The sequence below is a fragment of the Bufo gargarizans genome, chromosome 2 (genome assembly GCF_014858855.1).
Source record: "Bufo gargarizans isolate SCDJY-AF-19 chromosome 2, ASM1485885v1, whole genome shotgun sequence".
Taxonomy (NCBI): Eukaryota; Metazoa; Chordata; class Amphibia; order Anura; family Bufonidae; genus Bufo; species Bufo gargarizans.
Window position 1 is genome coordinate 51,314,638 of NC_058081.1, and position 12,228 is coordinate 51,326,865.

General features: G+C 46.7%; 1 protein-coding gene across 11 annotated transcripts in view; it reads right to left on the bottom strand.

The window, feature by feature from the left end:
* The window catches only part of KDM6B (lysine demethylase 6B), a 123,839-nt gene that overhangs the window by 17,814 nt on the left and 93,797 nt on the right, over positions 1–12,228 (bottom strand). For 6 of the 11 annotated variants that reach the window (XM_044278901.1, XM_044278905.1, XM_044278903.1 and 3 more), the window contains 4 exons: positions 1,203–1,281; positions 999–1,119; positions 723–821; positions 296–509 (listed from right to left, as the gene is read on the bottom strand). In XM_044278901.1, the coding sequence (XP_044134836.1) occupies positions 296–509; positions 723–821; positions 999–1,111 (426 nt within the window). In that variant the 5' untranslated portion in view covers positions 1,112–1,119; positions 1,203–1,281. Of the gene's footprint in view, positions 1–295; positions 510–722; positions 822–998; positions 1,120–1,202; positions 1,282–5,321; positions 5,513–12,228 lie in introns of those variants that run through there. The other 5 variants (XM_044278911.1, XM_044278909.1, XM_044278907.1 and 2 more) reach the window with 5 other exon arrangements.

The window sequence follows — 12,228 nt, forward strand, 5'->3', positions numbered from 1 at the left end:
CATGGGTGTATAAGGGAAGTGCAGTGGGGTCAAGCCTATAGTAAGACTTGTGCAACGACTAGCGTGTTATGTAGTACTATTCTATCTCCAATGCGTGGGAAGAACCTGGTTCTCCTAGAGATCAGGGATTGCCCAGGTTTCAGCAGCTCACCCTCTTTAGCAGAGAGAGAACACACGGGGTCCACTAAATTAGGAGAGAAGGGTCCCAATCACCTATTAACTGAATACTCCAATAGGCCATACGATTACTCTAAAACTGGACCTGACAGCAAGTAGAGTAAGCAGAGTCCCATACCTGCTGCAGCCGAGAGATGTGAGCGTTCAGCTCGTAGCCACCATGGAAGCGCGCGGCGGCCTGGTAGCAGCGCACAGCATCCTCCAGTTCCTGCTCGGACTCATAGATCTGACCCAGCTGCTCCCAGATCTGCGGCTGCTTCTCATCGCGCAGGAGGAGCTGGACGCAAGAGTGCACCCGTTCCAACTTCCCGAAGCGATGGCCAGGAGGAGAGCTGAAGGGCAAGAGCACAAAGACAATGAGAGACGGGACAACATCTCTAAATTAACAAATGCTAAGGGTCAGTGGATGAACATAAGGGGCCCGGCTCCCAGGCAATTGTAGTGGGAGATACCAGCAGCTGGACCTCCTTATAAAGGCAGGCTACATAATACAGTATGACAACACAACCCACCCCACCAGCGTACGCCCACACCCAGACACTTACCCGAGAGGGTAATAGGGTTTGCTGGGGTGGCCAATGTTTGTCACATGACTAGACGATAAGTGTGGGGGCAGCTGAGGTTGGTTAAGGTTGGTAGAGCATCTGAGAGCGAGACAGAAGGAGACAGAGGATGAAGAAGAGTGTGAGGTACACGGCTCTTACTACACGCCAGGTACTGCTGCTGGCATCACATATACGCGGCGGTACATTTTATTACACCGCTGCTGTGACCTTTATATCTAATGTAATATGAACCAATTTCAAGAAAACCTTCCTCACCTGCCCGAAGGGAGCCATGCCCGGGGGTGAGCAGGGTTCCATGTGGAGTTTATTCCACTGATGAAGGGGTCACGGGGAAAGCGGGATCCAAACTGGTCCTGTGAGCGATACATCCAGACTGCTGGAAGAGCAGAGCGCGTTATATCCAGATGACATGTCACAAGTCAGATCAGTACAAAAAATAAAAAAGGATAAAATACATACCGATTCAATCCGTGGGGTTTCACAGGTCGAGGTGCAAGGGCAGCGGAGAGAGCATGATTTCCTCGATCAACAAGAAAGTCTATGGAGACAAAAATAAAAATAAAAATGTAAATGGTGTAGCTTCTCACAATCAGACACTAGATGGCAGTGTGAACCATTCATAATCCTATTGAGATTCCAGGATAGACACTAGGGGGCAGCATACATAGTGTCCTCCAGACTGCATTTTATATTACATAATTTCTAATGCTAAGACAATGTAATATTTCACATAGACCTGGTGACATTTACTAAACAAAAAAAATACATCCTGATATGTATTCAATTTGAGTCTGCTCCTCCTCCTGCAGGGTGATACATATAGAAGGAGCTATGAGTCTGCCCCTCCTCCTGCAGGGTGATACATATAGAAGGAGCTATGAGTCTGCTCCTCCTCCTGCAGGGTGATACATATAGAAGGAGCTATGAGTCTGCTCCTCCTCCTGCAGGGTGATACATATAGACGGAGCTATAAGTCTGCCCCTCCTCCTGCAGGGTGATACATATAGAAGGAGCTATGAGTCTGCTCCTCCTCCTGCAGGGTGATACATATAGAAGGAGCTATGAGTCTGCCCCTCCTCCTGCAGGGTGATACATATAGAAGGAGCTATGAGTCTGCCCCTCCTCCTGCAGGGTGATACATATAGAAGTAGCTATGAGTCTGCTCCTCCTCCTGCAGGGTGATACATATAGAAGGAGCTATGAGTCTGCCCCTCCTCCTGCAGGGTGATACATATAGAAGGAGCTATGAGTCTTCCCCTCCTCCTGCAGGGTGATACATATAGAAGGAGCTATGAGTCTGCTCCTCCTCCTGCAGGGTGATACATATAGAAGGAGCTATGAGTCTGCTCCTCCTCCTGCAGGGTGATACATATAGAAGGAGCTATGAGTCTGCTCCTCCTCCTGCAGGGTGATACATATAGAAGGAGCTATGAGTCTGCCCCTCCTCCTGCAGGGTGATACATATAGAAGGAGCTATGAGTCTGCTCCTCCTCCTGCAGGGTGATACATATAGAAGGAGCTATGAGTATGCCCCTCCTCCTGCAGGGTGATACATATAGAAGGAGCTATGAGTCTGCTCCTCCTCCTGCAGGGTGATACATATAGAAGGAGCTATGAGTCTGCTCCTCCTCCTGCAGGGTGATACATATAGAAGGAGCTATGAGTCTGCTCCTCCCCCTGCAGGGTGATACATATAGAAGGAGCTATGAGTCTGCTCCTCCTCCTGCAGGGTGATACATATAGAAGGAGCTATGAGTCTGCTCCTCCTCCTGCAGGGTGATACATATAGAAGGAGCTATGAGTCTGCTCCTCCCCCTGCAGGGTGATACATATAGAAGGAGCTATGAGTCTGCTCCTCCTCCTGCAGGGTGATACGTATAGAAGAAGCTATGAGTCTGCTCCTCCTCCTGCAGGGTGATACATATAGAAGGAGCTATGAGTCTGCCCCTCCTGCTGCAGGGTGATACATATAGAAGGAGCTATGAGTCTGCCCCTCCTCCTGCAGGGTGATACATATAGAAGGAGCTATGAGTCTGCTCCTCCTCCTGCAGGGTGATACATATAGAAGGAGCTATGAGTCTGCTCCTCCTCCTGCAGGGTGATACATATAGAAGGAGCTATGAGTCTGCCCCTCCCCCTGCAGGGTGATACATATAGAAGGAGCTATGAGTCTGCCCCTCCCCCTGCAGGGTGACACAGCTGTACAGGGTGTGATGATGACATCTCTCGGCCTACACATGGCTGACTCAGCCCCCGGGTCACACACAGAGATGTTACTCAGAGTACAGACGCCCCCCATGTGTCACCCACCACACACACGTATGATATCATACAGGGGGCACAGAGAACGCTGCTGAGACTTCAGTGACTGGACATCTGCCTCCCAGTGTGAAGTGAGGGGGAAGACGATGACTACTTCCAGACAGGTACTCAGAAATCAGACACCATGATGAGTAAATACCAGCAGCAGAATGGGACCTTAGGATAAAAGATGTGACTCCTCCCCTCACCCGACCTGCTACATGACTCACCTTAAAGGGGAGCTCCACTTTAAACAATCCCTAACTATTTGAAGGGTCCCTTGACAGTAAACCGATCATGGATCAACCCCAACTGGTAATCAGATGCTCCATAATTTCCCTACAGCGCCACCACAGGGAAAGTGAAGCATTACACAAGTCCAATCAGATAACTGTGAAGACCGCAACTGCATCTCATAGACAGACAAAAGGATGGACATTCCCTTTAAACCTGCCATATCCATGAGAGATAGAAGTCTCATCCTGGAGCTTCTCTGTAAGACCTCCTACAGGATACATAGACTGTCTGTAACCATGGAGACACTACTACACCATGACCTGTATATACACACAGCCCAGATCCAGTATATACACTACTACACCATGACATGTATATACACACAGCCCAGATCCAGTATATACACTACTACACCATGACCTGTATATACACACAGCCCGGATCCAGTATATACACTATTACACCATGACATGTATATACACACAGTCCAGATCCAGTATATACACTACTACACCATGACATGTATACACACACAGCCCAGATCCAGTATATACACTACTACACCATGACATGTATATACACACAGCCCAGATCCGGTATATACTACTACTACACCATGACATGTATATACACACAGCCCAGATCCAGTATATACACTACTACACCATGACATGTATATACACACAGCCCAGATCCAGTATATACACTACTACACCATGACCTGTATATACACACAGCCCGGATCCGGTATATACACTACTACACCATGACCTGTATATACACACAGCCCAGATCCAGTATATACACTACTACACCATGACCTGTATATACACACAGCCCAGATCCAGTATATACTACTACTACACCATGACATGTATATACACACAGCCCGGATCCGGTATATACACTACTACACCATGACATGTATATACACACAGCCCAGATCCAGTATATACACTACTACACCATGACCTGTATATACACACAGCCCAGATCCAGTATATACACTACTACACCATGACCTGTATATACACACAGCCCAGATCCAGTATATACACTACTACACCATGACCTGTATATACACACAGCCCAGATCCAGTATATACTACTACTACACCATGACATGTATATACACACAGCCCGGATCCGGTATATACACTACTACACCATGACATGTATATACACACAGCCCAGATCCAGTATATACACTACTACACCATGACCTGTATATACACACAGCACAGATCCAGTATATACACACTACTACACCATGACATGTATATACACACAGCCCGGATCCGGTATATACACTACTACACCATGACATGTATATACAGTCTCTGTAAAGTGTTAACAAGAAAACGCCACCTTCCCCTTAATTTCCCCGTATTTTTCCCTCCGCCCACAGACCATGTTTGCCCGGGGCTTCCCCCGTGCGTCACCGCGGTGTCTGTCTCACACAAGCGTTCAGTAAGTTTGAAGGGGAAATAGTTAAGTCAGCCAGAGGGCCGGCGCATGGAATGAATGGGGCCTGGCAGACAAGGGGTTAGGAAAAACAGAGATCACATGACCATTTAACGCCAAAGAAGAGCGACACTATGTGAGAGCGCGTGCCTAATACAACCGTAGGGGGAAAGAGTGAGACACGGCTATGAGACAGAAGACACAGAGAGACAGTCACTAACAGGTAGACTACAAAGATGGCACTAAACTTGTGAGACATAGATGGGAGGCTGATAGACAAAGAGACAGGATCAGAAAACACGAGACAAAGGGAGAGACCGACAATGCGAGTCAGTCTAAAACAAAAAGGACAGTACAAACTCTACAAAGAGATAGATAGCAAGCAAGTACAAGAGACAGTTCAAGTGCGAGACAGCAGGTTAAGTAAGACACAGGATGGAGATGGACAGGTCAGTGATGTAAGACCGCAAGGAATAGTGACACACAATCGTAGAGTAATGAAAACACTGACCCTGGGCACCCGTCACCACACAACCCAACTGTGTGAACAAAGTCAAGATCCCAGCTGTCACTCACCTTAGGGACAAAGAGACAGCTGCCATGGGAGGGTCATGAAAGCACTCTGGTTACCCCTCCTCACACTCCACCTAGACAAGTTGTGTGTGACAGCTCCCGGCAAGAGAAGACAACCAACTTCAGAGCAGCTTGTGTCCCAGCCCCGTCTGTTCCTGTGAGCTCGCTCTTTTGAGTTTGTAGGATGTTCTCTCACGCTCCTCTTCTTCCCCAACAAAGCTCCACCCTCCCTCACCTCCGCCATCAGTCATACAGAGCGGTTTAAAAGGGACACTGCTGATGTCATTGCACCCCCAGAACACACCCACCGTGGGATTCCCTGACTACACACCACTCCCACACCCAACCCACTTCTTATTTAAAGGTGGAACGGACTGTGCTTTAAAAACTTAAGGCACACTGAGTCAACGTCTTACACAAAAAACTGTGTAGACTTAATCCGACCGCGCTCGTCACAATGGCATGCCAAGAATCGAGCAGACAGGCAAGCGTGATAAAAGGCTTGGATCGTTCCGACGTGTAGGAACTATTTGTTTTGGCTTTTCTGAAATGAACTTCTTGAGTGACTCGACCACCCTCCTGGCTCGTCAGAAGTCATGGCATAGATCTTTCGGTCAGGCTGGAAATCGTATGGAATTACTGAGAAGAGTCTTACAATTTTGACTTCCAGATCTGGAATGTGTAACACCACGACTGGCACCAAGATCTATGAATTTGAACCAAGAAATCTTTAAGTGTATGTTGGTCTGTGGTCGTCTGGACATCTAAGGTCACGTTTGGAGGGGTTACAGGGCACTATTCAAGAGGACTCGAAGTCTTGTGGCTTACATCGACAAGATGGTGAGAGGAGGTTCCTGGGATGTACTAAGACATAGGGGGCGTACAGCAACCCTGGTAACCAGAGTGGGCAGGTGTCTGAACGAATGACGAAGACAATGGGGCTTGTGACACGGGAAGGATGTCGCCTCCATAAAAACAGCGTGACAACAGAGGACTTGGGAGTTAGGAGAGGGGGAAGGAAGTGACATCAGAGAAACACAGAGGAAGGGACGAGGGGGGAGAAAGAGAGAGACACACAAAGGAGTACGAGGAAAAGAGAAGAAAGAATGGAGGGGGAGAACGTCGAAAGAGACAGATGTGGGAGGAGAAAGCCACAGAAAGAGAGAAGCGAGCAGAAGATAAAGGGGTGAGAGGAGGGTGTTAAGGACACAGAAAGGCAGGAGATAGGTTGAATTTGGGGAGATGGGACTAGACAAAGACAGAAGGACTGGCACGACTGGAGAAGAGAAACAAGCTTAAGAGACAGGGAAGAGGGTTCAGGGGCTAGAAGAGCTGTGGGGTAACTAAGACAGAGATAGGCTCAAGGCTCAAGTTTGGGAAGTGGGGGCTCAGGGTTGTCTTTCACACGCAGAGATAACCCCAAGATGGACATATCTATTCATAACACATGGCTGAGGCAGACGGATGAGGTCACTGTACAACGCACGTGCCGCAAGGGGCGAGACATTCTGTTCTCCCTTCCATGAGGGCGTTCAGGGGAGACGGCAGTCATGCAGTCGCTACACAACGTCACAACGTTAACCCATCCCGGAGTGGATCACTATTCCTAAAAATAAAAACTTGGCGGGAATAGGAATAGCTGTGACTATAAATAGTCCAAGATTCTCATCAGACTTAAAAATATCCGAAGGGAAAACCGTGACCAAGTGCAGAGTTTTTTTTTCCCGCCCTCATGCGACTGTATAAATATAAATCAGTGAATCTAAAGAGTCACCGATTATAAAAAAAAAAAAAAAAAAAAAAAAAAAAAAAAAAAAAAAAAGGGCTACGGGGCATCTCTAATAAAAACCCACGCAGTGATGCTCTGTAATCCGGGCGGTTATCAGAACACATAACTTTTTGTGATTTCCAAGAAGCCTGCAGAGCATTCGTGGCTCCTCCGCAAAGCATCTAGCCTTTTTCCCATAACAGCGGTGCACTTCTATCTTCTCAGAAACAAACATTACGAAACACTTCTCCTTTACATTAAAACTTTCACAAGTCTCCGAGAACTGTCGTGCATACGTGTGACATAACTCGGACGCAAAGGTGACAACCTCTTCCTAAATGCTTGTTAAGGTGGAAGCGCTCGCGGAGAACCTCTTCAGATACAGAACCAAACATTTATCATTTTAAGAGCAGAAATGACCACACACTTCTGTAATTTGTGGCAGGACGTACGTAAACCTATAAAACAGTCTCGCTCCTCACTACCGAGAATCCTTAAATGTTATTTTATTATAATTCAACATAAAAAATAAAATAAAAAACACTAGTTACTTATCTCTTTTACAAAAAGGCTCCAGTTGTGAGATATTCTCTTTATTTCATCATAATGGTGCCACCTGGTGTTTAATCTGTATAGTAATGGGCACGTCCACCTACTGAGGTGATAGCACATGCTTAGTTTTTTCTTTCAACTGTCACCATGTTTAGAAGTTGTGACAGTTACAGGGAGAGAGCTGCAGCAGAAAGCACGTGGCTCCCGAGCTGTGATAGGGAGAGAGCTGCAGAAGAAAAGACACGCCCCCTGAGCTGTGATAGGGAGACAGCTGCAGGAGAAAGAACAACCCCCTTGAGGAAGGACACACTCCTGTGCTGTCAGCCTGAAGATCATCTAGAAGAGCAATGTGGACATCTCTGGATCCATGTGAAGTACAGGGTTGGTTCTAGCTTTGTTACAGATTGTCACGTACTATATGATGCCCGATTTTCACTTTTTACATCAATCATGGAACAACCCCTTTAAAAGGGACTGGGCCACCTTGTTTTCTTTCCCTAAATTTGTGCCATTTAACATCTTTCAAACCATACTCCTGCGTGAACTATCCCAATATAACATTTTACCTATAATCATGTTAAAATACTGGGTGCTATTATATGCTAAAAACCTATGAATAGTCATCTGAGCGGGGCCAATCCAGCGTGTAATCACGCCCATTGTGGTTCGATCTACATACTACATGGTGTCCTAAGTCATTAGAAGCCATACTGAAATCTGTTGAGTTTGGGATCTCGGGCATGGGCAGTGTACTTGCCAAGTACCCTCCCCAAATGAGAATGCTGGACAGAAGTGTCCATCCCCTTGTGAGCTCTTGGCCATTCAGCAGAGCAAAAACAGGTCACATGACATATCCCTGGAAAACATTCTGTTTCTAAGCTGTCAGGATGAGTGAAGATCAGATCCTCAAGCCCAATGTATGGCACTTGGGGAGCCATAGTACAATTGAACCCACCACATGTCACCGCCGCCTAATGTCCATAGGGCAGGTGGGCTATAAAAGGACACAACATATGCTTAAATTAGAATATCATTTGTCCAACCATTTCAAGTCTCAGATTCCTTTATTATTTTAATCCGGGGTATAAACTGCTTCTGGTCCATGTCCATCCTAATTGGCATTGACTTATCCATGCCACATGCAGGGCCCAGAGGAACATTAGCCCAACAACGCTTATCTAAAAGAGAAGTTTCCTGATAATTATGTCAGGTGCGGGATCATGGTGCTGAAAGTGTAAAGGGGTTTTTCTGGATCAGTATATTGATGGCCTCTCCTCAGGATAGATCATCAATAGCAGATTGTTGGGGGTCTGACTCTTCGCATGTGAAAGACTGGACTGGTCCACCTGCTAGCCGTCTACTTAGCAGCAATGATGCAGGATATTGCAGCTTCGCCCCATTCAAGTGAATGGAATGAGGCTGCAATTTCCTGCAGCCAAACAGATGGTGTGCAGGTAGAGGAACTGATAAAGAAGAGACCGCAGTGCTTGCACATGCACCACAACCCCTTCAAACAGCTGAGAGTGGCCCCACTCATCAGATAATGATGGGTAGGTCACCAATATACTGATCATACTATAAACTGTGATAAGCAGGGTGTTCTTGAGGTGATCGATAATCAGTTCTCACCTCTCCAGTGTGCTCTCCTGTCCTTATACTATAAACAGTGATAAGCACAGTGCTCTAGTGGTGATAATCAGTTCTCAACTCTGTGTTCACTCCAGTCCCTTATACTAGTGATAATCAGGATATTCTAGTGGCGATAGGTAATCAGTTCCCATCTCTCCTGTGTTCTCTCCTCTTTTATACTAGTGGATAAGCTGGTTGTTCTAGTGGTGATAGATAATCAGTTCTCACCTCTCTTGTGTTCTCTACTATAAACAGTGGAAAGCAGGGTGTTCTAGTGGCGATAGATAATCAGTTCTCTCCTCTCCCTCATACTAGTGATAAGCAGTTTGTTTTGGTGATAATCACGTCTCACCTTTCCCGTCCCTTATATTAGGTATCTTCACGCTGCCCTGTGGCCTTTAGTTACAATGCCAGAAACTGTGCTGCACATGCTCAGTAGTGAAGACCAGAGGAGGAAGTTCACTACTGGGCACCCCTGCAGTCATCTCAGAACTGCCAGACAGGACAGGAGGACGGCATTAAAGGTGTTTTTTCACAGGTGCCTGCAGCCCGTCTCCACTATGAAAAGAATCATATTTACCTCCTCCATGCCGCTCTGGTCCTGTGTGTCCTGCTCCAGTGTGTCCATCTTTCAGTCCACAGTTTGTTTACTTACCTCCCCCGACATGGATATGATCATTTCTTCCATTGCAGCCAACAACTGGCTTCAGTGGTGATGTTTCTTGTAGAAGTGTCACTGCTAAATCCAGTCATTGGCTGCAGTGGAGCAGAAGTGGTAAACAAGCCGTGGACTGGAAGGTGGACACGGAGTCGGGACTCAGGACCGAAGCAGCTGATAGCAGGCAAGTATGAATCTTTCCATGGCGGAGGCTGCGGCTCCTGTGAAAAGCCATTTATCCCCAGACAAACCCTCTATGGCAGCACTGGATACGGCAGTGCCACTTCTTCTATGTTTCTCTTATTCCCATTTAGACTTGCACACGATTCTCCGCATTTCCAGGACGTGCATTTATAGCTTTATTAGCTTTTTCTGAGGACAAATTCATAGATTTCTTATAATTATTAAGTCTATAGAAGTGTTTTACAGTTATTACATGCACATTACATATTTAGTTACAGGAATTCAGAACATTTTGGGAATTTGGGAAATTGTATCCAATAAATATAGTTTATGTTCTATCTAAGTAGCCTGATTACTTACATGATGGTGAGAAAAGCCCAATGTCACCATTTTACTACAGGAAATGTCTTATTACTAAATTACTGACCATTTATGAAGGAGTCGGAGGGTGATAAAATGCAGGAGTCAGAGCATTAGCCCTGTGGCATAGAAGAGTTTCCGTTTTCAAGAAGACCCCTCACTCCATCTGAACACACCAAACCACATTTATAGCAAATGAAAGGAACAATATGGCGCCACTATTTAAAGGTTCAGTCCATGGTGAAAGGAAGGGATCTAATAGACTTAAATGTAGAGCAATAGGATGGAAGGTTTCCATCAGCCTCCTCGATAAGCTTTCGTTCACACTACCGATAACCAATGGGGCCCAACAGCATGTCAACAGGTGGGTCTCCATGCAAAGAGACTTCTACAGTCTAGTGTTCTCTTAAATTGGGCTGGTGGTCTCATCAACAATGTTGGTATCCATTTGGCCCTTGGGGTTGAGAACCCTCTTGAACCTTCTAATTGGTCGAGAAGTTTCATTAAGGGGTATATAGTGCTAAATGGATTTGGGCACCAGGCTGCCACCTGGTCAGGCTCTTCAGCAGAAGCCACCACATCCAGTAGCTCATCACTAACTGAGCATCTTGCAGACGAAACCATCTTAAGGGTTCTATCCCAGAGATACATGCTCTGATAAGAAAATGACCAACACGCTGGAAGAAAGCCTGGAATCACAGGTAAATGGGAACCAGCCAGGACAGTAAAGCAATGCTCGATTGTGTAAGCACTAACCGAGTGGAAACGTACCACATTCATGGGGTGTATGATCAACAACGTGGTATCCAGTAGTCTGGAGATGATGCAACCACACCTGACTTTTGACATTTGCATGTTAGATATATCCCACCGGCTGAGCGTCCAGATATACAGAGATATTGTTATACTGTACACAGGAGTCAACCACATGGTGACAGCACTGGATCAACAGACAGGGTCACTCAACATGTCCGGCGTGGAGCATCATAAAAGAGGAGATCTCCTGTAGTCCTGAAAGAGAAGGTAGATCTCACGCCATACTTGCCTCTCCTAGTTGCTGAATTTCTTCGCACACCCAGGATCTGCTGTAGACATCATCAGGACATTGTGTACAACAGTGCCCAGGGGTGAATAGGCGTGCAGGAACAGGGAGAGTAGGGTTGTTTCGATACCCAAATTTTTTATTCGGTTTCGAAACCCTAAAAAAGTATTGCGCTACTTGATACCATTCGTTACCACGCGAAAAAAATAAACACCCAAAAAAGCTGCGTGCATTCTGCATTTTATGGAACTTCATACTCTCCCTGCTGCCCTGTGCATAGTACACACAGCAGCAGGGAGCTTACCATGGCAGCCAGGGCTTCAGTAGCGTCCTGGCTGCCATGGTAACCGATCGGAGCCCCAGGATTACACTGCTGGGGCTCCGATCAGAAGCTGCCACTGCACCAATGAGTAGGGGACCCTGTGGCCAATGCCACCAATGATTTTAATACTGGCGGGTGGGAGGTAGGGGGCGCACTGCACCACCAATTATTTTAATACTGGGGGGTTGAGGGGAGGAGGCGCACGGCACCAAAGATTTTAATACTGGGGGGGGGGGGGGGGGGTTGGGGGGCGCACTGCGCCACCAAAGATTTTAATACTGGGGGGGGTTGAGGGGAGAGGGCACACCGCGCCACCAATGATTTTAATACTGGGGGGAGGGCGTACCTGATACAACCCTAAGGGAGAGAACTGTACATCTGGTCTGGGGACGAAGC